The following is a 27,862-nucleotide window of genomic DNA, read 5'->3' on the forward strand; positions in this document are numbered from 1 at the left end:
TGCTGCTGGTCGCTAGAGACTTCATGATGACATAGCTGCGTTGGACAGGAAGCACACATGCAGTCTGCACAATCGGGACACTCGCCCACCAACCCACACGAAGAGCACAGTTCTATGAGCTAGATGACAGCCTATTTTCCATATAGGCTTGCTACCGCACCGCAGAAATGCAAGATGCCAGAAGAGCTACTGTATAGGCTTGCAACCGCTATTAACCCGATGGATGAACAGGAGCACTGAACGGCCCTGACCACCCATAACATGCCTTTAACGTATGAACAATTATGTTGAAAGTATAACTGGAGCTGAAGTAGGCCTCAGACCAATCCAGCACCCTAAACTCATCTCGCAGAGAGCAGACGCTACAAGCTTCTGAGCGAGCAGAATAGCCCTAGCAGGAACTGGCACCATCAAGGCCACGATGTTGCAAGTGACATGCCTCATCCACTGTGCCACTAAGAGCCCAGTCACAGAAGAGAATACCCCAAGATAAAATACAAATCGAAGTAATTCGGCCTCACAAGCGGTCTCCTCATACGTGATCCAGGCCGACCTGATCTTATGCCAAGGCCTGGAAGCTGGGAAGATGCAGCCGTCTCACGCCTGGGCCTGAGCCTTATAACGTAATTGCAACAATCCATCTACAACATGCGCTGGGACTGGCCCGCTCTCATGGCAGATCAGTCTCTCTTCACATCTGCCGGAGCAGGTGCTCCCTGCCCTGCCTCGTGTTGCAGGTGCCCACCAGCAGGATCCATAGCAGAAAGGTCTGGGAGGTAGAGGTAAGGCCAGGCACCACACGTGCAGCCACACAGCCCCTCTATACCCACTGCCTACCCCCCACCACCACCAGCCTCCGGATCTACAAGGGCCACTTTGTCCCTCTCAACTCCTCACTGATTGCGGGCCGTTCCGCTCAGCGTACGATTCCCGAATGACAATCCAAGATGGCCGCCGCCGTGATGCCCGGATCTGCCTGACCTTGTCCCCAAGGCTCCAGGCATCCAGGAATACCCCCATTGGTTGGGGCCATCCACACTACTCATGCCCAATCACCGTCAGGCGGGAGCCGGCGGGCGGAGTAAGGCCTAGGAAGAAGGCCAACAGCTGACTGAGCTGACCGAGCGCTACCGGCGCTAGGCGATGACCCTATGCTCAAATTGGTGCAACTTCATCACGCTCCCATTGGCCTTCTGCCCATCTACCAGCGGTACGTGCCCATTCGCAATGCAAGATATACCTGCCTCCTGCACCATCACCAACCTGCACTATTGACTTATGAATACTCTATGACTCTGCCCACCTGCGATGCTCCCCTGTTATGCCGGCCCACAGACAGCGTGACACGTAAATCAGCCACTTTACCCTCGGTAGTGTCCTTACACTACGCGCCCATATTCCAATCTGCTGTACTGCTGTACTCTGCTTTAACCATCTTTATAATTATTGTGCAATGCCCAGTATGATACAATACTCTCCTTGATCTATACTTGCATACGCTATGCTGCCCCTTACCTGTCATGCCTATATCTGATACTAACCTCAGGTTATTTGCTCAGCCTAATTTTTGTTGTGCTTCACTTTGAAAGTGTTATTGTCTGCCCACATTTGCCACTTGCCTTGCACATCTGTTCAGCCTGCTGTGCCTCACTCTGAAATTGTTATTGAACTATATATGCATACGCTGTGCTGCCCTTCACCTGCTAGGCCTATACCTCATACTAACCTCAGGTTATTTGTTCAGCCTAACTTTTGTTGTGCCTCACACTGAAATTGTTATTGTTTGCCCACATTTGTCACTGGCCTAGCAAATGTGCTTAGCCCAATTTGCTCCTGCCAGTTCATGCCTTATAGATTAGCGCGCAGACCACACCTGATCTGTGTTATCCCCTTTAGTTGCTGTATCTTGGAATGCCGTTCCCAGCCTCCTAGTCATACGATAGCATCTGCACTTATTGCCATTGACATTGTCACTCCTGTCCCACTCAGGAGATCAACCCTGTCCGTGCAAACTAGCTCACAGGTACTATCCAAGCAACTAGCACCTCCATCATGCACGTCAGTGTGCGCCCTCTACCGCATTACATCCTAGCCACACACGTTGCATTAATCATTCAATTACCCAAGGCAACCATCCCCACCCTTGAGATCGATAATTTGGCCTGCCCAAACCCACACCACCCAGCTTCACCCACTATGACCCCCATAACGAGCCCCTCAGCAACTACCGCAGGCGCTCACCACCTGAGCAACCAGATTAACCAATACCTTAATGACCCAGCTCTCTGGCTAGAACACTTTGCCAGGAAACCCACGCCTAACCAACCTTGCCCTCTCATTCTCAGGAATAAGAGACTAGGTACCAGATTCCGCATTTGTCCTTCCTGCACTAACACCCCTAAGGAAGCCCCACACATTCCACCCTCGCCCACCGCTACCTGCAAAATCAAGACCACAGGGGTTGAACTGCCTGTATTCAAGGGCGCCCTCATTAATGCCAGATCTCTCACAGCACATGCTCTTGACATAGCCAACCTTATCACCACTGCTGACCTTGACTTCATTGCCATATCCGAAACCTGGCTACATGCCGCATCTGGCCCCTCTCTAGCCCTGGCATTACTGCCTGACTATGGCATCACGCGCTGCGACCGCTCCTCTGCACAAACAAGAGGTGGCGGCGTGGCCTTCATCCATAAAAATTCCCTTGACCTTAGAGTGGTAGCTCATTCCAAACTTGAATCAGCTGAACTGTTGTCAATCAAAATAGCACTAACACCCAACCAAACGGCCACCCTTCACCTTATCTACAGGCCACCAGGCCCAGCACCCACCTTTGTCAGTGACATTTCCACTCTCCTCCTAGACAAAATGAAAAACAACTCGCAAACAATCATCCTAGGCGACCTTAATCTAGGTCGTGGCGACCCCAGAGATCTTGTAGCAACTGATCTGGAAAATGCTCTCACAGACCTAGGCCTTACCTTGTACATCCAAAAACCAACCCATATCAAAGGCAGGACCATTGATTGATTGGTTAGCCGGCGCCAACTGTAACATCCAGATCCTCAACTGCCCATGCTTATGGTCTGACCATCACATCATAATGTTTAACATCGAAGCTACCCCGCGAGCTCCAATGCCAATATCCCCAGCACTCCCCACCCGCAACAAAAAAAATATAACAGGAACAACTCCTCCCTCTGTTACTCCCATCCCTTATTGCGGCAACTAACTCTTGTTCTGATCCCACCTCCCTAGCAGATACCTATAACCAAACTATGCTCTTGGCTATTGACACTATAGAACCAATCAAACCTAGGAAGGCCAAACCGCGAGCACATCTTAACTCATGGTTCACTCCTCAGCTAAGAATCCTCCGCTAAGCTAAACGCTGTGCAGAAAATCGCTGGAAAAGCCACCCATCTGATGAACACAAAGATGGCTTCCTCCTCGCCTCCCTTACTTATAAAGATGCCATCATCACTGCTAAAAAAGAATCGCTCAACAACCGTATCCTACAAGCTGACTCTAACTCCATGGAACTTTTTAGAATCCTAAAAGAGCTCGAAACCCCAGTCTCCCCTCCTGACACATGCACGAAAGACAGCAACTGGTGTGCTAACATTCAAGCAGCACTACTTAACAAAATCTCTATGCTTCAATCCAAAATCAAAGAAAAGCAAGACAGCCTGAAGCGCGAGAACCGCTCGCCCTCCCCTACCAGGCCCACCCCCTCCAACACTGCTATCACCAAACCCTTCACCTTCTCACCGCTTACTGTCACTGAGGTAGAAAACATTATCCTGAGGATTAAACCGTCTAACTGCCAAGGTGACCCGTGCCCTGCTCCTATCATTAAGGATTCTGCCCATGATTTAGCTCCATTCATCACAGCCTTCATCAACTCCTCCTTTAAAACAGGTATTGTCCCGGACAACCTTAAAGACGCCTGGGTGATCCCGCTACTAAAAAAACCTTCTCTAGACCCAAATATACCCACAAACTTCCGACCTATCACTACAGTACCATTTCTGCTTAAGATACTGGACCGCGCAGCTTACCTGCAGATCCAAAACTACCTCGAATCAAACAATCTGTTGGGCCTGCGACAATCCGGATTTCGGCCCAGACATGGGACTGAAATGGCTCTACTAGACCTAAAAACTCAGATCGAAGTACTAAAGGACAATGGCAAACTTGCTATGCTTTTACTCCTCAACCTCTCTGCCGCATTTGATTTGGTTAACCACCAAATCCTTTGCAGACACCTCCATTCGGCTGCCAACTTCTCAACGTCCGCTGCGGCCTGGATGAAATCCTTCTTGAGCAACAGATCCATGAGGGTCTTTGCACCCGCTGCAGCGGCGTAGCCTTCCCCTATTCATTGCGGCGTACCTCAGGGTTCCTGCGTGTCACCGACACTTTACAATATCTTTACGAAACCACTCTTTGATGTGCTTGATTATCTGGGTGTCTCCTACACCAATTATGCGGGCGACACCCAGATACTCATTCCCATCTCAGGTGATTATCTGGCAGACACCAAGGCCCTCAATGACGTCTACCTGGTTATCCAAGCTTGGATGGCCCAGCACCAGCTATGTCTGAACGACGATAAGACGGAGCTCCTTATCTTGGGTACCTCACAACGCCTGAGCAAACTCGAGCCGTCTTATCAGTCGTTCACCATAGACGGCAATACCATACGTGTCTCGAAAGACACCAAAACTTTAGGCTTTTACCTAGACTCGACCCTATCCCTATCGAGACAAACAAATGCAGTTAGGTCTACCTCCGCCTACACGTGCAAACTTATATCTGCCTGCAGACCATTTCTTACTACCCCCAACAGTGTCACACTAGCCAGAACACTTATCATGGCAAAAATTGATTACTGCAGTGCTCTTTACTAAGGCACCAGCCAAGAGAACCTTTCCAAACTCCCCAGAACAATGCCATTCGAGCGGCCCTGAACATCCCTCGCAACCATCACATCTCAGACGCCAGAACCAGCCTAAAGTGGCTACCGGTGAAGCAGAAAATTTCTCTAAAAACGCTTGCCCTCACGCACAAATGCTTAGCCAACAAGGCCCCGATCTATCTATGTAGTCGGCTTTCGCGCCACTCTACTACCCGACCTCTAAGAACTGCTCAGACTCACTGCCTAACCATCCCCAGGTTTAAGCTTCAGAAAGCGGGAGGCACCAGCTTCCCTGTCCTAGCCTCTAAACTCTGGAACACCCTCCCTGCTACTATCAGAGCCGAAGATTCCTTCAACACCTTCAAGACTAAAACCAAATCCTGGCTCTTTGACCAGCATTAAGACATGCCGACACCTGTGTCTTATTTTCCCTGGCCTGCCCCCCTTGACTCCATTTCTGGTCTGCTAATTCTGCTAACGATTTTGCTCACACTAGGATACCTCCTCAGTTAATCCTAGTGCATTGTAAACTATGTAATATATGTAATTAATATGATTGTTATTTACTGGTATTGTTTAAATTTTTGTGATGTAACCTCCTTGCCTGTATGTTTGTCCTTGCAACTGTTGTACAAATTGCGCCCTGATGCCCCCGGGCTTGATGGTCTGCGCGTTATAAATAAACAAATATAAATGACATTAGCAAAGACCCCATTGTTACCCACTGTCACACAGTCACACCTTGTCAATACGCATTGTACGAGAGCAGGTGTCTTGCGGGCTGGGAATAACGGTGGTCGCAGGCTTTGGGGAACGCGGCCTGACCAAGGATGCTGGGGATAGGGGCTGGCGGCCAGAAACTCCAGCCAATCACCAGGGGTTGTAATGTAACATTTTTCTGTTAACAATTTTTAGGGATGATCCAAGCACACCACCTGACACAGTGGCCACCAATAACCATGCACCCTATATGTCCCTATACTGGACCTCCAACTCTGGGAGCCAACCCAGAGTGGCGTTTGGTCCGGGGGATGTATTTTGGTAAGTGACGCTAAGTGTGACATCACAATGATACAAAAGGGGCCTGCGAGCTCAAGATCGATTGGATGTGCTTGTACTGGATTTTGCTCCATGCATGTTATCCCTGCCTATTATAATAAAACGTAAGTAACCCTTTGCTCCTTGTGTGGACCTCAAGTTCTTTGGGACATTGGAAGGAGATGGGGCCTTCCGAGAGCTAGAGGTCTGCGGTCCCTAGGTATAGCTCTGCCGACCCCAGAAATTACCCTAACAAATCTGTTCGGGAAGGCTGTGGAGGAGTCCCTCCAAGCCATCAAGGCAGACACAGAGACGGCACGTACCTTGGGCCTGCTACAGCTATGACTGCAGTTCTTTTGGTCCACAGGAGGCAAGTCACCCCATTCTTCGAAGTGTTACGGCGGGGGCTCTTCGTACCACCAACCCTCCCGATCCTCGGTCCAGGAGACCAACAGGGGCCGCTCCAAGACCTTCGGTGGAGGACGCTAGTGTCGCCAAGGACCCACAGGTGGCATGTCGACCTGCAAGCAGGAATGTACCAGCCGTGACGTTGGGGCCCCCCACCTATGCACCCCAGTGGGAGGCTGGCTGGCAAACCTCTTCAGCGTGTGGAAGACCATCTTCACTGACCATTACTCGCCCTCGGACACACTGGAGTTTCAACAGAAGTGTCCTCAAATACCACTGGTGGCGTGGCAGTAAAACCATGTCCCTCAACTGCTGTTGGAGGTTGGGGCCATGCTAAAGAAAGGGGCGATGGAGCTAGTTCCAAAGCGACTCCGGGTCTCTGGAGTTTACGCATGTTACTTTCTAGTGCGAAAGAAGACCGGGGGCTGGAGGCCCATTCTCGACCTATGACGACTAAACAAATACATCAAGTCTCAAAAGTTCTGCATGGTCACGCTTCAACACGTGCTGGGAGTGATAGAAAATGGAGTTTTTCTGTTGTCGTTGGACCTGGAGGATGCTTACTTCCACAACCCCATTCACAAGGGACACCGCAAGTTTCTGCGCTTCGTCATCCAAGGGAAGCACTACCAATTCAAGGCTCTTCCCTTCGGACTGAAGTCTGCACCAAGAGTCTTCAAGTGCCTGGTCCCAGTGGCAGCCCATCTGTGACTGCAAGGGATCCACGTCTACCTGTACTTGAATGACTGGCTCATCAGGGCCAGCTCACGCAGCATCGCTGTCGACCATATAGCGCGGACCATCCGCCTACTGACGGATATGGGGTTCTCGGTGAACTATGCAAAGTCCTGCTTGACTCCATTGCAGGATGCGCAGTTCCTGGGATCCCTGCTCAACGCGGTGTTGTGCCTAGCGTCACAGTCGGAGGAGAGTAGGGGCTATTATGGGCAAGGTGCAACGGCTGCTCGCTCTGAAGATCGCCACGGTGAGGGCCATCAAGTCCCTGCTCGGCATGATGTCATGCATTTATCTCATATGACTTTGCAGATTACGGATGCACCCACTGCAGGAGTTCCTCGATGCCTGTTGGATACAGGTGACTGGAAGATTCCAGGACAAGATTGCTCTCGATGAGGGGTTCCGTCGGGCAATAAGGTGGTGGGGCGTGCGCTCATCTAACTGGAGGTGTGGATTTCCAGGCCCCGTCACACCAGGAGACTAACGACGGACGCTTCCCTGGAAGGATGGGGAGCCCACACCTGAAGTCTTCAATCCAGAGGCCTGTGGCTGCCGGAGAAGACATTGCACATCGTTTTGGAGCTGCGGGCAGTGTTTTGGGCCCTCAAATCGTTCCTGCTGTCTTCACAGACAATACCACGCAATGTTTTACATCAGGAAACAGGGGGGCACCAGGTCCCCGGCGCTTCTCAGAGAGGCACAGGACTTATGGCATTGGGCCATTGCCCAGGGGATGTTCCTCATCCTGTTTCATCTGGCAGGAGTACAGAACACAGCCGCCGACTCTGAGCAGGGAGCTTCGCTCTTGTCACGAGTGAGCATTTCGGCAGGACCTAGTGGAGAACCTGTTCCTCAGATGGGGCAATTCCCAGATCGACTAATTTGCGATGGCGACAAACGCCAAGTGCCTGAGTTTTGCCAGCAGGTTTCCCCAACAGGCGAGCATGGGGGACGCATTCTCATACCCATGGGAAGGCCTCTTTCTGTATGCGTTCCCTCCGTTGCTGTTGTCACTTCGAGTCATTAGTCAAGTCAAACAGTGACGGTGCCGGATGATTCTCGTCGCACCGGAGTGGCCGAGGCAAATCTGGTTCCCGGACCGTCTCAGTATGTCAGCGTCCCCTCCAGTCAAGCAGCCAGTGGTCGTGGATCTTCTCTCCAGGGAAGGCGGCGTCATTCTTCACCACCACTCAGTGTCTGAACCTGAAACCCTGCCTCCTGCAGCACTATAATTTGGTGGCTATGATCTCCTGGCGGACTGTAAGGAAGTTCTCGCCAAGGGTAGAGCATTGTCTACTCTGAAATGCTAGGACTGAAGTGGAAGAGATTTACTGTTTGGTGCCGTTCCCAGAAGATCGATCCTCTGCAGGTCAAGACCCCTCAGGTGCTTCCACGTTTGCTGTCGTTGGCTAAATTGGGGCTGGCCCACACCTCCATCAAAGTTAATCTGGTGGCTATTTCCCTCTACACCAAATCCCCAGGACGACCATCCTTGTGGTTGCACAGATTGGTAAATTAATTTGTCAAGGGACTTTTGCATTCGTTCCCGCCGGTGAAGGCTCCGGCCCCGGAGTGGGAACTCAATGTGGTGGTTATTAGGCTCATGGGACCTCCATTCGAGCCTATGCATTCTGCATACCCCAAGTTTTTGTTGAGTAAAACAGCTTTTCTCGTGGCCATCACCTCTGCACAACAAGTGGGGGAGATGCAGGCCCTCTCCTGTAAACCACCTTACTTGTCTTTCCACAAGACAAGGGTGGTGCTGCAGACGCACCCCTCCTTCATGCCCAAGGTGCCGTCAGACTTTCATCTAAATGAGCCCCCGGTGTTGCCTGTGTTTTTTCCGATGCCTTCGTTGCCGGCTGAAAGGACTTTGCACTTGCTGGATGTGGCGATAGAGCGCTGAAGTTTTTATTTGGTTTGCAGGAAGGGTTTCCGGAAAACCTCTCGGCTCTTTGTGAACTTTGGTCCTGTGAACCGTGGGAAGGCCCTGTCCAAGGCTTCCATTTCCAGGTGGCTCTCCGGCTGTATCACACACTGTCACCAGTTGGCAAACCGAGCGATGCCTGGCCGTCTGAGCGCACTCTACAAGAGTGATCGTTGCTATGGCGTCCCTATCTCGTGTGCCCCTGCTGGACATCTGCAGGGCTGCTACGTGGAGCTCGACGCACACCTTCTACTGCATCGACAGATTCCAGGGAGGAGTCCAGAGTGTCGGCCACTTTACGTGCTACCAAATCCGAAGATGGCTGCCAGAGGAGGGGCTTAGGCAGGCAGCAGCCATTGGCTGGGGTCAGTATGAACCAGACTTAGTGATAGGAGAAAGACAGTCCGGAAATGAAACAAACAGATTTTTTCTTTTACCAAGGATTCCCAGCCTGACAGGGAATATTCATGAGCATGTAAATCCATGCCAGACCCATGCTGGAGAAATTACAGGTAAGTAACTTGTTCCTTTCTTCTCATCTGGGGTCCAACACTCTGAGGGATCTTCCTTCAGCACGGGTCTGCCTTAAAAGTGATGCATTCCAATCTGGTGTTCCTCTCCCTGGCACTTCGGGTCCTGCAGCAGCGAGAAAGTTCAGCCAGCTCCGAGAGGATGTCCAGGCGAGTTCACTTTGGAGTTCATTGGTCCCACCAACTCAAGGGGAGATGTCCTTGCAGGGCTTCTCTAGTCGAAACGAATTCAGAGCTTCAGCACAGCAGCAGGGCTTCACAAGGCAAACCAATGGTCGAGCAGTTGCAGCAGGCGTCTCTTCCAAGTTCTTTTTCGGATTCCTTCACCCAGTGGTCGACTCTGCTTTTCAAGCAAAAAACCTCGCCTTTTTATGCAAGTTTCTCCCATTCATTCCAGCCTGGCTGTCAATCACACAGCAGGATGCCTGTCCTTGACGACAGCCAGCCCGCCAATACCGCATTCCTGTAACCAAGAGGATTAAGCACAGAGTTTTGTGCACCTCCCTCACTTTGCCCTCGCCAGACACCCTGGAGCCAAAGGCGGGCTTCACTCGCGAATCCCACCAAAGACAAAGCGAACAAAGGGACCAAACCTGATTTGGCGCACAGAGTGAATCTCAAGAAAGACCATTCCAGCAAGAAATGGCAAAAAAAGAGACCAGGGCCATTTTGACAAAATGGGCACCCATGGTTGCGCTACAGCAGCTGCAAATGCAGCCTGTGCTAAAAACACACCATGGTAACAAAAGGTAAACCACTGCCGCCAGCCATTAATTGTAGAAGGGGGGGGTAACATCAAAATGTTACACAAGAAGTTAGACAAAGGTGATGGATTCTAAGTAACCCCTCTAGCACCCTATTGTAAGATAGTGTGTGCTGGGTCTATAAAGAGGAACATGTAAGTAAAGTCAATCTCACTTTACTACTCTTGGAAACAGTTCTCCAAGAGAAGGTATTTAAACCTTAGCAGAAATCCAAAGGATGTTTCTCCAGCATGGGGTCTGGCATGGATTCACATGCTCATGAATATTCCCCGTCGTCAGGCTGGGAATCCTCGGTAAAGAAAAAACCAGTATCAGTTTCGTTTCTGATCTGTCTTTCGTAGTAATAACCAATCACTGGTCTCTGCGTCATACTGACCACAGCCAATGACTGCCCTCTACCTAAGCACCGCCTCTGGCAGCCATCTTCAGATTTTTACCGCACGTTCATGTGTTGGGATCCTCGTGCTATTGCTCTCGAGTGTTAGTGCTATTTTTCGCGCTTTTTCACAAAAAACTTCGATTCTTTCGGTCAAAAGAGCCTCAAGCTCCACCGATCCTACATCCGATCAACGGGGACCCGTGTCGGATTCATCTGTGCCCCTCAAGGGTGAAGATTTCGTCGAGCTACGCTTCGGAGGACTCCAGAAGCTTCTCAGGCCCGGTCTCGGAGATGGCCCAGGAGAAGGGAAGCTCGACGCCCGGAAAGCTGTTCAGGGTCTGCCCTGGATGCCAGCTGCAGAACGTCTTCAAGGAGGACGAACACTCTTTCTGCCTTTACTGCCTTCATGAGGACAAGACGCACGTGGAGAAGGACTGTGCGTTTTGCGGCAACATGTCGGAACGGACCATGAAGGACCGCCATCAACGTCTCGCCAACTGGCTGGAGGGTAAGAGCCCGTCTGGCGAGAAGAAGAAGAAATCCGAGCGGTCTTCTAAGACCTTTGAGGGCGCCCCGGCGACGGGGGCCCAACATAAGGCCAAGCACCGCGAGTCCGCTGGCACCGGGAGCGCCGAACGGTCGGGCTCTACGGGCGCCAGGCAGGGCGCACCCTCCCCGGCACCATCAACCACGAGCCAACGCTCTGGGTCGGGTAAGAGGAAGGCCGAGCACCCGGCGAAGCTCCTGGAGAGGCCCCGGTCGAGATCTAAGGCAGAGGAGGAGCGTGGCAGTGCCCCCTCCCTCAAGGATAAGGCGGTGAGCGCACCTAAGGTGGTGAAGGCCTTGATCCATCCGACCAAGCCCTCTATTGAAACGGTCGCGGCGGCCCTGGCTCAGCCTGTGGTGGCTACACCAGTGGTGGCGACCTCAGGGCCCAGAATCTCCCTGCCTCCGCGGAGGGAGTCTTCCTTTGTGCCCATCGATAGGACCCCCGTGAAACCCTCCGTGGGGAAGAAGGGGGGGGCAGGGCGTCGTCATAGATTCGGCCTCAACCTCAGAAGAGGAGCTGATCGAGGTCTTAAGCCACGGCCTAGGCGTGGAAGAAGGCCAGCCCGTCGGAATGGACCCTGACGCAGGTGACGACGACGACATCGTCGAGGATACCGACGGGGCCCCTGCTCGCTCGTCGGATTCCCCTCTGACAGCGCCGCAAGACAACTCGGCGGCCATTTTGTTGGCCATACAGTCCTTATGCTCCGAGATAAGGACGAGGCTACCGTTACCGACGGAGGAACCTCTCCCGTCGGGGGATCCAGAACCGGGACCTTCTGGTGTTCCCCCTACCAAGAAAAGAAGGATCCATCCACCACCTCCTTTTCAACCGTCGCGCCCCGTCCAGCCCTCCTCCCCGTCCACCGAGGGGATGATACGGGGACTGACACGGCAGCGACGGGTACGGACGACGAGGCATACGACGAGGATTTTCCGTCGTCGCCTCCCACCAGGGCTTCTCCGCCCGACGAGATCGGATCTTTCCACTCCATGATCTCCAGGGCTTCCAAGCTTTTCCAACTCTGCCCTGAGGAGAAGAAAAAGGAAGGCTTCCTTTATCAGCGGCGCGAGGCCAAGAGGAAGACGGTCCTCGCAGTGCCTCTGTTGGACGACATTTGGGATGAGGGCCTTTCCCTCCTCAAGAACCCTTCCACGACGCCAGCTAGAAGAGACCGGTACGAGAAAAAGTACCGGGTCCCGGACACGGCCCCCCTATGCCTCCGGGCGCAGCCTACCCCGGACTCCGTCATCTCCGCGGCAGCCAGGAAGAAAGCGGGGGGGGGGGGTGCGGCCTCCACATCGACTTCCCCGCCGGACGGCGAGGGAAAGAAATTGGATGCTATGGGACGTAGAGTCATCTCGTCGGCAGCGACGACGATTAAAGCGGCCAACGCCTTGGCTATCGTGGCCCGCTACGACAGGGAGCTCTGGTACAAGATAGCTCCCCTGCTGGATTTTCTGCCGGACGACAAGAGGGCGGAGGCCCTGGAGATCCTGCAGGAAGGTGAGGTGGCCTCTGACCACGCCATCACCGTGGCGACGGACATCGCCGACACTGGGTTCCGCCAGCTGGGCAACGGCGTTTGCCTTCGACGTCGTGGATGGCTCAAAGCTACGGACTTTCGGCAGGACGTCCAGACCAGAGTCCTGGACATGCCCTTCGACGGGAACAACCTGTTTGGGAAGACAGTGGACGATTCCCTTCAGCCATCAAGGCGGATACTGAGACGGCCAGGGCCCTTGGAGTCCTGCAGCAACGACGAACGCCCTTTCGGAGCGGCGGAGGCAAGGGCGCCTCCAAAGGTTCCGGCGGCGGTTTCGCTTCCTACCGTCAAGCGGCCCGCTCGTCGTCGCAAGAGGCCTACAGAGGACGAGGCAAGTCTAGCGGACCCCGCCGTCGTCGCCAAGGAGGTCAAGGCGGCAAGGCCGCGTCCAAGCAGGATTGAACCGGCCGTGGGGTCGGGCCCCCACCGAAGCACCCCGGTGGGAGGCCGGCTGGCGGGCTTCGTCAGCGTGTGGGAGTCCATCTCCACCGACCGTTGGGTGCTGGACGCCCTGGCCCGGGGCCACGCCCTCGAGTTTCAAAGAAGGTGCCCGCGCGTCCCCCCCGTGGCCAGGAAAGAACTTCACGTCCCTCAACTTCTCCTGGAGGTAAAGGCGATGCTCAGAAAGGGCGCCATCGAACTCGTCCCAAAGAGGCTTCGGGGCTCCGGAGTCTACTCGCGATACTTCCTCGTGAAGAAGACGGGAGGATGGCGCCCCATCCTAGACCTGCGACGTCTGAACAAGTTCATCAAGGCGCAGAAGTTCCGGATGGTCACCCTCCAGCACGTCCTGGGTCAGCTGGAGGAAGGAGACTTCCTATCGTCGTTGGATTTGGAGGATGCCTACTTCCACATTCCCATCCTAAAGGGGCACCGAAAATTCCTCAGATTCGTGGTCCAAGGGCGTCATTACCAGTTCAAAGCCCTTCCCTTCGGACTACGGTCGGCACCCAGGGTATTCACCAAGTGCCTCGCACCGGTGGCGGCGCAGCTGCGCCGCGAGGGGATTCACGTCTACCCCTACCTGGACGACTGGCTCATCCGCGCCAAGACGAGGGAGCTCGCCGTGGTCCACACGGCAAGGACCGTCCAACTCCTCACGGACCTGGGATTCTCCGTGAACTACGCCAAATCCCACCTGGTGCCCGCGCAAGTCGCACTGTTTCTGGGAGTGAGGCTCGACACAGTGTCCCTTCTGGCCTCCCCGTCGGAGGAGAGGACCAGGACCATCTTGGGCAAGGTGCAACGGATGTTGGTGGCCGACGCGGCCAAGGTGAGGTCCATCAAGTCCCTCCTCGGGATGATGTCTTCCTGCATCTACCTCATTCCCATGTGCAGGCTCCGGATGCGCCCGTTGCAAGAATTCCTGGATGCGCGCTGGATCCAGACGACGGGCAGCTTCGAGGAAAGGATCAAGCTCGACGAGAGTTTCCGACGAGCGATACGGTGGTGGGGCACCCGCGCGCATCTGACGGCGGGCATGGACTTCCAGACCCCAGCCCACCAGGAGACTGTGACCACGGATGCCTCCCTGGAAGGGTGGGGAGCGCACACCGAAAATCTGCACGCAAGAGGACTCTGGCTCCCGACGGAGAAGTCCCTGCATATCAACGTCCTGGAGCTCCGTGCAGTGTTTTGGGCCCTCAGGTCCTTCCTTCCGTCCCTCAAGGGCAAGGTGGTGAGGATCTTCACCGACAACACCACCACCATGTTTTACATCAGGAAACAGGGCGGAACCAGGTCCCCAGCGCTGTCCAAGGAGGCGCAGGACCTGTGGCATTGGGCCGTCGCCCAAGGGATTTTTCTGGTGCCGTTTCATCTGGCAGGGATAAAAAACACCATCGCCGACTCACTCAGCAGGGAGCTGCGCTCGTGCCACGAGTGGGAACTACGGCAGGATCTGGTGGATCGCCTCTTCCGACGGTGGGGCACACCCCAGATCGACCTGTTCGCGACGGCGACGAACACCAAGTGCCGGAGGTTCGCCAGCAGGTTTCCCCAGACGAGGAGCATGGGCGATGCTTTCTCGTTCCCCTGGGAGGGCCTGTTCCTCTACGCGTTCCCTCCCTTGCCTCTGCTAATACGGCTCGTCAACCAGCTCAAGAGGTCACGGTGCAGGATGATCCTCGTCGCACCTGCGTGGCCGAGGCAGATATGGTTCCCGGACCTTCTGGACTTGTCAGCGTCCCCGCCGATCAAGCTGCCGGCGGACGCGGATCTACTCTCCAGGGAAGGAGGCGCCATCCTCCACCACGACCCGAAGTCGCTGAACTTGCAGGCCTGGCTCCTGCAGCGCTAGAGTTTGGAGGATACGACATACCGGCCGATTGCAGAGAGGTTCTTGCAAAGGCCAGGGCGTCCTCGACTCTTAAATGCTACGGACACAAATGGAAGAGGTTCTCTGTCTGGTGCCACGCACAGAAGATTAACCCTCTACGGATTACGGCTCCCCAAGTACTGCCGTACCTGCTGACGCTGGCCAAAGCTGGTCTGGCACACGCGTCCATCAAGATTCATCTTGCTGCGATCTCCCGATACACCAGAACCACGGGGCGGACGTCCTTGTGGTCTCATCGTCTGGTGAAGGAGTTCATGAAGGGACTCTTCAGATCGTTCCCGCCGGTGAAGGCTCCGGCCCCGGCGTGGGAGCTCAACGTGGTGCTGACCAAGCTCATGGGACCTCCGTTCGAGCCTCTGCACTCGGCCCCGTTGAAGTTTCTATCGTGGAAAACAGCTTTTCTTGTGGCCATCACCTCCGCACGACGAGTGGGAGAGATCCAGGCCCTTTCCTGCAAGGCCCCGTACTTGACTTTCCACGACACGAGGGTAGTGCTCAGGACGCACCCCTCCTTCATGCCCAAGGTGCCGTCGGACTTCCATCTCAACGAACCCTTGGTGTTGCCTGTGTTCTTCCCGTCGCCTTCGTCGCCGGCTGAGAGGACTTTGCACTCGCTGGATGTGGCTAGAGCGCTGAAGTTCTACGTAGACCGCACGAAGTGTTTTCGGAAGACGTCACAACTCTTTGTGAACTTTGGACCTGTCAATCAGGGGAAGGCTCTCTCGAAGGCTTCCATTTCCAGATGGCTCTCCGGCTGTATCATGTACTGTCACCGGTTGGCAAACCGACCGCTGCCTGGCCGTCCGAGAGCCCATTCCACCAGAGCGATCGCAGCTACCACGGCGTTCCTATCTGGTGTGCCCCTGCTGGACATATGCAGGGCTGCTACGTGGAGGTCGACGCACACCTTCACGAAATTCTACTGCGTCGACCGGGATTCCAGGGAGGAGTCCAGGGTCGGCCAAGCAGTGCTGCGCAACCTGTTCGCCTGAGGTGAGCCTGGTGAGGAGGTAAGATGCTTAATGTTGAGTTGATGTGATGCTTAATGTTGAGCCTTTGCCACCTCCCGTGGTTGTGCATGTGTGTACTGCTATGTATTCTTTATTCATGAGCATGTGAATCCATGCCAGACCCCATGCTGGAGAAGGAACAAGTTACTTACCTGTAACTGTTGTTCTCCAGCATGGGTCTGGCATGGATTCACATGCGAACCCTCCCGCCTACCCCTCTGCGGCTCTTCACTTGGTCATACTGCCGGTCATACTGCCACTTCACGTGCTTCCAAATCTGAAGATGGCTGCCAGAGGCGGTGCTTAGGTAGAGGGCAGTCATTGGCTGTGGTCAGTATGACGCAGAGACCAGTGATTGGTTATTACTACGAAAGACAGATCAGAAACGAAACTGATACTGGTTTTTTCTTTACCGAGGATTCCCAGCCTGACGACGGGGAATATTCATGAGCATGTGAATCCATGCCAGACCCATGCTGGAGAACAACAGTTACAGGTAAGTAACTTGTTCCTTCTGTGACACTGCACTGAGAGTGCTGTGTGTCACAATGTGAAACGATGATGCCTGTGGAATTTCAGACTGCAAAACCAAAAGAAACCGAGGAAAAAGGTCTTGCGCTCTTCAGGATAAACATTAAAGTCCTAAAGTCCAGCAAAAGAGATGGAGGTCTCTAAGGTAGAAGGGGAAATGGCACATTTCTGAGAATTCTCCCTAGCAATGCACTATTAATATGTATAAATGAGGCAGAAACAACACATTAAAGCATCAATTTAGTATTAGCGCTGCATTTAATGGCTACCGCCCAACTCGTGATGTGGCCCAAATGTGTTTGAAAAGCCTGAAACTTTGAGAATCATGTGGTATTGTGAACTTTGCTTATGTGACTGAAACGTGGCCTCACTTTAGTTGGTTAACAGTGCAACAAGCAAACATGAATTTTAGAATTTGACCTTTTTTTTCTGAAAAATGATACTGTAGCAATAGCCATTTGTGAAATGGCAATCCTGTTTAGCGATGGCATTTCAAGTCTACATTTACTAGCTATTGCTTCAAAACACTAATTGTGTGATATAAAGAAAAAGGTTTTATGAGATGTGCCTCTGTTTTAATATCTGCTCTCCATTTTCCACTGCTTGCGGGGGCGTTGGCTTGAAGGAATTTGATCGAAGCGATTTAATTTTAGGAAATGTACATCCAGGACATTTTAAAATTAATGTGAATTCTATTAGCATATTGCAGGGGAGGAATGCTGGAGATCATGTGTTAAGAAGCATTTTCATTTTAGTGCTAAATTCCCTCCAACCTTAGACCCCCAGCTCTTTTTTTGGACTTCAGGACTTTTTAATTATAACCCTAGAGTGAGTGAGACCTTTTTCTCACTCGTATTTGTACCCGATTTGGATATTTGTATTTTCACTATTTTTGGAGTCTGACAAACTCAATCGGCATCTGCTTTTTGTGTGGTGAAACTGCAACTTCATTGCAGTGAGAGAAATCCTTTCAGCTTTCTCATAAGGTTTAAATAACTCTGTGTGAACTACAGTGCCCAAGAATAGTAAAGTGAAATTAACTTTACTTACCTTTTCTCTTTTTAGGTCCAGCACACACCATCTTACATGGAGTGCTGTGGGGCGGGGGGGTTACCTAGTAGCCCTTTATCCTACACTCTCATGTAAAAGTTGTTACCCTTGCTACTTTAAATGGCTGGTGGCAGTGGTTTCATTTATCCTAGCATTGTGCTTTCCTGCCGCAGCCTGAACCCTTGCTTCAGTACTGCACCCATGGTTGACTATTTCGTCAAAATGGCCCCGGGTCTTCTTTTTTCTTTTTTTGTTTGCAAGGTCTTTCTGGCTCCAATGTGTCTGGAAAGGCAGGATGTGAGGGATGTTCCCGAAACTCACCTGTCCTTTGTCTTTAGGAATGCCTGAATGCAACCAGTCCTGATTGGTTGGCTGGCTGGTTGGCTGTCCTTTCAGGACAGATCCTTGCTGTGTGACCGACAGCCTAGGCTGTGCATGAATGGGAGAAACCTGCTTGACAGGCAAGTGTTTTGGAGTCTGAGTCGACCACTGGGAGAAAGAACCGACGAAGAAACTGAACGACGGTTGCTGCATCCTCCTGGACCTTTGAATTGCCCAGGGAAGCCCTACTGCTGTGCCGAGGACGACTTCTTCCCTTAGTCTTAGGGTTCGTTGGTGCCACTAACCAAACTCCACTGGACCATCTTCCCCGACTGGCTGTACTTCTTTGATGCTGCAAGAACCGATTGCCATGGGTCGAGAAATCCGTAGTTGAGTGCAACGTCTGAAATCCAGCCAGAAGCTCCAGGATTCTCCCAAGGACCCTCCAGAAGCCGGATGAACCAAGCTAGAGTCCCCTCAGCAGAGTGCAGGACCCAAGGAGTGAGGGAAGCCCAATTGATATTCGAGATCCGCAATGGTGACGTTACCAAGCGCTGAAAAACGCAAAGTGCTGCTGAACCAAAATGAGCCTGTAGCTGCTGATGATCCCCAGCTACCGCCGCAGGAGCCCTCCAGACATCCTCCCTCTTATCCCCGCGACTGATGCTCAGGATCACGAGGTCGTCACCGCTGTAACAGGACAGAATCCAGCTGGACCACTGTTCTTCAGCCCAGGGGTACTGTTTAGACTTGGGGTACTTAGTTATCTCATTGTCTTTTAGCTGTGCTTTTGGCTTACCTTTGATTCCAACTTTTTCCACAGGCTTAACAGCCTGTGACCCTACAAGGGATTTTCTTAGCAAACTCTAACTTTGTGCAAGACTTTGATTCTAAGAAGTGCCTCAGCTCCATAGACAGTGCTCCAATTGACTTTGGCTGTCCTGGCTCCCTGCAGACTTTCCTAGCCCATTGACTTTGATATTATTTGCCCCTTATAGGTGGTTACTCGTTTTAGACTGTTATTGCTGGGAAAGGCTTGTCTAGATTTCATTGGAAGATTTAAGTGTCCTCACATGTACTGACAACCTGTTTAACCTTTTCCTTCCTTAAACCTTTCCTTTCTGTAACCTCAGAATCTGCAAAGTATAACTAGTGTTACTGTCCTTGTGAATGAAGTCGCCTCAGGCTTTCGGAATTGTGTAAGAAGCATATCCCAAGATTATCTACTAACTTAGCGGATTGATTTTAAAGTGTATTTGCATTGTTACAAGAATTGCCTTTTTAAAGAACGCTTATTTAAAAACTTAATGTTAATTAAATAATTATAACAAACCTTGAGTATAAGTGTTATTTGGTTACTTATATTGATGAATTTCATTGCTACAGCTCGCGTTTACCCTTGTGATGGGTCTGGGTGCCCAGACACACTACCGACTTGTGTAGTACAGACCTATACCAAAAGGTGGGTTACCTAATACCAAGAAGATGGGTGTAGTCTCAGTGTTACTACATCACTTCTTAATTAACACCATGAAATGCGAGGCTGACATTATTCTCTTGTGAACTTGCACCAATGTGGTGTTTTCTTTCTCAATGTCAATTGTCTAATGGACCCTATGAAATAATGTGCCATTTTATATCCTGTTATTTGCAGTATTCGACAAATACATGACAATCTCTGGATATCAAATTGAAGAAAGCATTGAGAGGGAAACCTCTGGCAATTTCAAGGAGCTTATGCTTGCAGTTGGTAAGTTAATCTGCCACAATATTCTAACTGGGGAGCATCTCCATTAATATGCGATCTTGTCCTCTGGGTGCTTTCTAATTAAATATTGGGGATGTCCAGCAGGATCTCTGAGTAGTGGCGGAGCAAGGGAGAGGGCAGGGGGTGCGACCTCCTGCAGTGCTGGTGCTCTGAAGTAGTGCCAACCCTGATTTTCTTTGTATTTAAAGAGTGGTGCGCTACACCACTCAGGACGGCGCACCACTGACGTTTCCTTCATATATGTAATAATTGCGTTGGCTAGCTAGTGAGTGCCATCCACCGCTGATGTTAAAAAAAAAAAAAGAAAAAAAAGAAAGTGGTGCACCATCCTGTGCAGCACAGCGCACTTACTGGGTTGCAATGGCAATCATGTCAGTGGTGTTAGGGCAGGACTAAAGTTTTGTGAGATGCTAAGTATCTATCTCTCCTTACGAACTGTAGTTACTCGAGGATATAGACAATCTCAAAGGAGGACCCGAAGGGCCCCCCAGCAACACTGCCCATAAGGAGCTGTGTGCTGCAATAGTAAAATACAGATGCCTTTAAGAGCTATGGAGCAGAATGGATGCCATAGTACAGGTAGAATACAAATAAGAGTTCCAAAAGACACAGCCCACAAGAATGAATAAGTGGAAAAAGGCTTCACTCATTCAGGGTTCAAGGAAAAGGTCCAGAAGTCAGCAAAAAGTGCTAGGGGTCTCGCTAGGAGAGGGGATGAAGCATTGATATACTCTCCCCAACACTTGTTAAAAGCTGTCGCCCCCACACTACCTTGCCTCTTTCAGAATGCTGCACTGTGCAGGTCCCCTCTTCATATCAGGCTTTGCCGTTCATGGAATTTTAAATAAAGCTAGACCCTGCCCTGGCTTTAATTCCCACGACTGCCTTCTTTTAAAAAATTGTTTTTAATTGTTTTTTACTTTTTTTTTTCTCCTTTTTTTCGTAATCTCTGGGTGAGTGGTGCGCTAGATGCAGCAATGGGCTCCCAGTTTACTTAGTGTTAGAACCCTGGGCATTTGCCCTGGGAGCTAATGGGCAGTTCTTCAAGCCATAGCAGGTGGTAAAGGCCCACTCTTTGCTTGGGCTGTGGACCCTAAGAACCTGGTGTTATTGCTTAAATTAAACTGACTAGGTTTTCAGTGAGGTTCCTTTAAAAACAGCAACATCCTAAAGGTTAAAGAAGAATATACAGGTAGTAAGTAGTTGATCTTTCAGGAAAGCACAAAAGATGGCAAGTTGGGAGCAGAGGTGCACCATTTTAAAAATTAGGTACAGGTAATAAAAAGGAGAAAACTTGTATTTGGAACTAGGATAGAGGGGCATAGCCAGCCAGTAGGGAGTAGGAAATTGTTGGTAACACGAGAAAAATAAATGGCATCAAATAACCTGGATGTGGGGGAAGACGGTTTAACATAAGCATTTTAGTGTTGTGAAGGGATAGAAAGACAGATTTTATTAAGGTGAACGGTTGAAACCTGCAACCAAGGAAATGCAAGCAGAGAAAGCCAGACTTGGGGAAGGTTATACAGATAATTAATATGTATTTCTTATATGGCACTACACACCCATAGGTCTCAGAGCGCTGAAATAACTGAAGGCATCGTTGTCCGACAGATGGGTAGTCAATGTATGGACCTGGGCCGGATTGAAGGCTGAGATGATCCTGCTGGAATTCGAGCCTGTCGCAACACAAATATTGGGGGCGACCGCTTGGTTTGCTGTGCTTTCTGAGCAGCATTAAGTGCAACAGTTCCTTTTTGATGAATGTTTGTTGGTGTGTAGAGCTGGATGTATAGTGGACAGTGAAATCGAGTGGAGCTGATCATTAAAGGCTAGAACTCCCAGTTTTTTTCTTCATAGAAGTTAGATGGGGGTAGGGGGAAATCATACCAGAAAGTCTTTAATAATGTTGGTTTAATTTTTTAGTAACCTGTAATCCAAAACATTTTGTAAATTTACAAGTAAAAATAAATCCTATTTCAAAATAAGAATTATTGTTGAGGTCCATTCACACCAGCAAACTCTACTGTCATTAGATGGTTCACTAAAGATGAATTATAAACTACAAAAAAAGTAGGAGCCCCAAAGCTCATGGCACATTTCCCTACATTGTATCACGTTTAAGACAATTTATTAATGGTTGTAGAATGAAAAAACGGGTCCCAATTTCAAAATCTAATTTCAAGTTCTGTGGCACATTCACTGGAAGGCAATCTGCCTATGCAAGATTCCAGCCCATCATGCACACAAGCCCTTATCCGTATAAGAACCCCTTTATATTATGCCATCCTCCAACCAAAGTATACAGAATATCGTGGCTAACTTCATGTTAGCCCCCATATTCGTATGAACCATAGTTTCCTTTAGCTCCATTATGTGTTGTGGGGGACGGGGCAATTGGGCTCCAGTGCAGCGTGCCCCCTCTTTGATTTGATGTTCTTGGATGCTCTAGGATCGATAGTTGAGTTGTGGACAAGGCTACAAGATCCTTATCTAGCACTCAGAGGTCCATTCCTCTTAGCAAATATGCACACCTAAATAGCAAATTCGGTCAATGCCTTCATCTTTTTCCCCACTTCATCAAATCAAGCAGCCGGATTAGAAAGACGACCAACGGCTTGCCATTTCATAGTGATGGTGGCGAGCAAACAGTCACTCTAGCCCAAAACTGTTGGCGCTGCAGGGCAGTCTGACACCAGGTGGAACCAAAATCGGGCATCGGCACTGGAGTATCTGACACCAGTTGTACAGTGCAAATAGTTCAATTGAATTTTCTTGTAATTTTTATGATCAACCATTTATAATCTGATAGCTATTCGTGTATCCCAGTCTTTCATCTCCTCAGTTGCCATCTTTTTACAATGCCTTCGAAAGAGGTATTACCTTTTGTGTTATTGTCCAATTATAGAAGTGGCTGTAGCACTGAGCTAACCTTTGGTCTGTTATGCAGCTTTGGCCACTGTTTGCTTTCCACACTGCGCACAGTAAGACGCATAATGTTCTGTGATATTTAAAAGTTGTATTGCTGCCATCTTCTATATTACAAACTCCATTGCAACAATTCCTCGTGCCCCCTCCCCTGCCTCTTGGGTAGCAGTTTCATCACTAGCTACCCTTTAATGAAGCTTTTTGATCTAGATGTAATAGTTATTTGGGCCATATGTCGACTTGGGGCACATAGCAAGCTCCCTTGAATCACCTTTTAATAAGATTGACCCACCCGCCCCCAACCATCCTGTGCCCATCTTCTACTTTCACCCCCTCAGCCACCTGGCTCCTGCCATAACATGATTACTGAAGAATACCTTGAGTTCAGTTTCCAGGTTAGATGCAGGTACGGTCTGCATTGGGAAAAAAAGATAATGTGTAGAGGGATATACGTAAATTTAAAACCATACTGGAGTGATGAAAAATTGGAATTGTCACCTGCTATATGCCTGGTCTCGTTCGGAACATTGCAAGGACCTTCTGCTTTGGGTAGGCCAGTCCCTGGTTGAAATGGAAGTTTCTTCCACAGCCTCTTCATAAAAATGTCTGGTTGCCTCTTTCACCTTGGGGATGGCGGTACCCGAAATCTCCTCCCTCACTTGAGGTACCTGTAGCAAAGGGGTCTGAAAGTGTTGCCTACCTTTTTTGTTACATTTCTGTTGGCTTTAACCAACTGTACCTTTTTTAACGAGAGTCCGATCAGGGGCCTGAAATATATTCACTTCTCCAGCATGGGGTCTGGCATGGATTCACATGCTCATGAATATTCCCCATCGTCAGGCTGGGAATCCTCGGTAAAGAGAAAAAAATCGGTATCAGTTTTGTTTCTGATCTGTCTTTCTTAGTAGTAACCAATCGCTGATCTCTGGGTCATACTGCCCCCAGCCAATGACTGCCCTCTCCCTAAGCCCCTCCCCTGGCAGCCATCCTCAGATTTTTACCGCATGTTCAAGTGTTGGGAGTCCTTGTGCTATAACTCGAACTTTTGCTGCTTTTTTGTGCTTTTTCAAGGAGATTTTCTCATTTTTCGGTCAAATCGAGCCTCAAGCTCCACCGTTTCTTCTTCCGATCAACGGGGACCCGTTTCGGAATTTCCTACGCCCCTAAAGGGTGAAGTTTTCGTTGAGTGACGCTTCTTGGAGGATTCCAGAAGATCTGAGGCTTACCATGGACGTGGCCCTGGACAAGGGCAGCTCGACGCCCGGATCGAAGCTGTTCGGGAACTGCCCTGGATGTGGGTTACAGAATGTTTTCAAGGAGGACGAGCATTCGAGATGTCTCCACTGCCTTCATGAGGACAAGAGACACGTGGAGAAGGACTGTGCGTTTTGCAAGAACCTATCGGAACCGACCATGAGGGATCGTCGTTCCTGCCTCGCCAGCTGGCTGGAGAAGGGCCCAGCAGGTGAGAAGAAGAAAAGGTCTGAGCAGTCTTCTAAGTCCTGTGAGGGCGCCCCGGCGACGGGGGCCCAACAGAAGCCTAAACACCGTGAGTCCGCGGGCACCGGGAGCACCGAACGATCTGGCGCTTCGGCTGCCAGGCAGGGCGCACCTTCCCCGGCACCATCGAGCACAAGCCAATGCTCTGGTCCGGGGAAGAGTAAATCCGAGAACCCGGGTAAGCTTCTGGAGAGGCCCCGGTCGATCTCGAAGGATTCAGCCGAGGGGGAGCAAGGTGGTGACCCTCCCCCCAAGGTGAAGGCCTCAAGCGCGCCTTGAAACACTTGTGTATAGGTGTGTTACAAATGCCATATCATATATCGTATATCAATGTGGTGAAGGCCTTGATTCACCCGGCTAAGGCCTCTATCGAGGGAGTCGCGGCGACCCTGCCGAAGCCTGTGGAGGCTACACCAGTGGAGGCGACCTCGGGGCCCAGAGTTTCCCTGCCACCACAGAGGGAATCCTCTTTCCAGCCCATCGACAAGACCCCGGTGGAAAAAGAGGGGGGGTGGGGGGATGGTGACCATTACAGACACGGATTCAGCCTCTGAGGAGGAGCTGCTGGAGGCCGTGAAGAGCCTCAATGAGCGGTTCGAGAAGGTACGATCCCATGGGAGAGATCCCGAAGAGGTGGTCGAAGATGGCGATGGTGGCGTTGACGAAGGCCCAGTGGAGGAGCGGCCAGGACAACTCGGCAGCCATTTTTTTAAAAAATTTTTTTTAAACTTCAATTTTTATTCAGGTTTACAAAACCGTGTTTAAACATTCCCCAAACCCCCTCCTCCCCCCCTACCCCATCTTGTGCCCATCCCCCCCGACCCCATGTCCAAACCAAGTCTGTTTTTCCGGGAGACCTTTATCGTACTCTCTCTCGCTCTTCGGGTGTGATGCAGCTAGTGCCCATGACTCCGACAGGCCTGAAGCCGCCTTGCCCCGGGTACCGGGCCTCCCTGTCTTTTTTGCACAGCTCTCAGTCTGATTTGCCCTGTTGGGACCGAGCTCCCCGCCCAGGATTCAATGGACCTCCCATCCCCAGGATTGTTGTACTCCGTACCAGTTTGTGAGGAATGAGCCTATGTCGTTGTTTACCATGGCAGTCAGTTTGTCCATCACAAACATGTTTTTTACTTTTTTCATCCAATCTTCCTTAGAAGGGGGCTCCAGGCTTTTCCATTTTTGTGCGAGGGCTACTCTACCCGCCCGCAGCATTGTCTCCCACATGCTTGGGTATCGGTGTACTTCCGTTTCCTCCGGGCGGAGGCCCAGTAGCATCGTCGGGGGATTTAGAGGTAAGTGTTACTCTATCACTGCCGCCATCCAGTCCCTCACTGACCCCCAGTACACTTGAGCCTTTGGACAATGCCACCACATATGGCTCCTGGAGCCTGCTTGACCACATCCCCTCGGGCACAACGGGGACACCGCGGGGAACATCTTGGATAATTTCACTGGGTCCCTATGCCACCCCTGCAGTACCTTAAAGTTGTGTTCCATATCTGCGGTAAATAGATTCCCATGGAAGGCAATTTTGAATATTCTGGACCAGGAGTCCTCTGAAATCTCCTCTCCCGCCAGGTCATTCCAGAACTTGCGAAAGTTTCTCCTTCCCTGGAGGTCGTACGTATTGAGGATTTTATACATGGAAGATACCACCCCCTTTCTGGAGGTCGCCGTAACTATGAACTTCTCAAAGGGAGGTTAGCTGTCTACTCAGATTGGGGCCCCATGACTGATCACCTAGAATGCCCTTTAGGTGGAGGTACTCGAAGATGGTTAGGGATCCCTGGCCGAGCGCGTCCCTTAGTTCCTCATAAGGCAGGAATTCACCTTCCCTGAACATCTGCCCAGCCCACTCCAGTCCCTTATCCGACCAGGTTTGGGATGACCTAAACCCCTTATTACCCAGGTTGAGGGGATGGCCCCAGAAGGGAGGTCATCGGGGACGGCCATGTAGTGAGAAACGCTGTCTGAGGCCCTTCCTTCCAAATGTCCCAGAGAACCCCCAAGGGTGGGTTTTCAAATGACTCGGATTGTTCTTCGCGGAGCCCACACAAGGTCACAGACCTTCAGGGGGTGGGTGTCCATATCCTCCAGGTATGACCAGTACGTCCCCATTCCTTCCTTCATGTGTTCCAATAGCACTCGCAGCTGGGCGGCGCGGACGTACAAATGGAAGTCCGGCAACCCAAACCCTCCCTCCCTTGGCAATGTCAGTGTGGTCTTCCTGTTTCTCGGGGTTTTCCCCTGCCATATAAAGTCCTGGATAGCATTCCGGAGAGCCCTGAAAGCCTGCTCCGGGACATTGGTCGGAAGGGCTGTAAAAAGGTATAGGAGCCGTGGCAGTACGTTCATTTTAACCGCTGTCATCCTGCCATACCAGGAGAGGATCATCCCGCCCCACCTCCTCCGATCTGATGTGATCCCTGTTATTATGGGTTTGTAGTTAGCTGTGGCCAGTTTAGTTAGGTCCCGTGTGAGGAGAACCCCCTGATATCGTATTTCGGCCTTCCCTAGTTCAATCCCGTGAAGCCTGTCCAAGGGGTCTAGCACCGGGTCCCGGAGTCTCATAGGGAGCAGGACCGATTTCGAAGCGTTGACTTTCAGGCCCGAGAAGCGTCCAAACTCAGTCACCAGGTTCAACAGAGGGGGGAGTGAGGAGCTAGGGTAAACCAGGATGTCATCTGCAAATAGGGAGTTTAAATTCCACCTCCCCCCTGCTGATCCCCTTAATTCCTGGATGTGATCTGATCGCTATGGCCAGAGCTTCTATCGTGAGGACTTAGATCAGGGGGGAGAGGGGACACCCCTGTCTTGTCCCTCGAGAGAGGGGGAATGTGTCGGTCAACTCCCCATTCACTTGGACCCTTGCCGTGGGAGCTCTGTAAAGTGCTGTTACCCAACTCATGATGTGGGTCCCAAAACCCATCTTCCTCGGGAGGAAATCCATGTACCGCCAATCGACCCTGTAGAACGCTTTCTCCGAATCTAAGGAGAGGACACTTGCGTTGAGCTCCGACCGTTGTGCGAAGTGGAATAGATCTATGGTCTTAAGTATGTTATCCGAACACTGCCTCACCCTGATGAAGCCCACCTGATCTCCATGGACTAGCTTTGGCAAAATACCCTCTATCCGCCTCCCCACCACCTTGGCCAGAATCTTAACGTCAATGTTTAGCAGTGATATGGGGCGGTAAGATGCACACTCTGCAAGGTCCCTCCCCTCCTTGGGTAACACCGCGATGATAGCCCCATCATGGAATCAGAGAGTTTCCCCCCTCTAGCACGGAGTTGATAACTCTCACTAGGTAGGGGATTAAAGAGGATCGGAATCTTTTGTAAAAATAAACAGAAAACCAGTCATCCCACTTATCGCCTTGTCTACCTCTTCCTCGGTCATTGGCCCTTCCAGACCCTCGGACATCTCCCTAGACAAAGTAGGGAGTTGGATTGAGTTGAAGAAATCTTCTATCGGAGCAGATCCCCCATCATGTTCGGATGAGTACAGGGTCTCATAATATCGGCGAAAGGCTTCTCCAATATGGGAAGACTCGCAACCCACAGTTCCCTGAGCGTCCCTCACTTCCTTCACCATTTTGCTCCTCTGGACCT

At 51.2% G+C, this 27,862-nt stretch overlaps 1 protein-coding gene across 2 annotated transcripts in view; it reads left to right on the plus strand.

Moving 5' to 3' along the window:
* The window catches only part of ANXA5 (annexin A5), a 393,243-nt gene that overhangs the window by 307,623 nt on the left and 57,758 nt on the right, over nucleotides 1-27,862 (plus strand). For both annotated transcript variants that reach the window (XM_069631165.1, XM_069631166.1), the window contains exon 10: nucleotides 19,709-19,804. In XM_069631165.1, the coding sequence (XP_069487266.1) occupies nucleotides 19,709-19,804 (96 nt within the window). The remainder of the gene's footprint in view (nucleotides 1-19,708; nucleotides 19,805-27,862) is intronic.

The sequence above is a fragment of the Ambystoma mexicanum genome, chromosome 6q, assembly GCF_040938575.1.
Source record: "Ambystoma mexicanum isolate Mex_15411 chromosome 6q, UKY_AmexF1_1, whole genome shotgun sequence".
NCBI lineage: Eukaryota > Metazoa > Chordata > Amphibia > Caudata > Ambystomatidae > Ambystoma > Ambystoma mexicanum.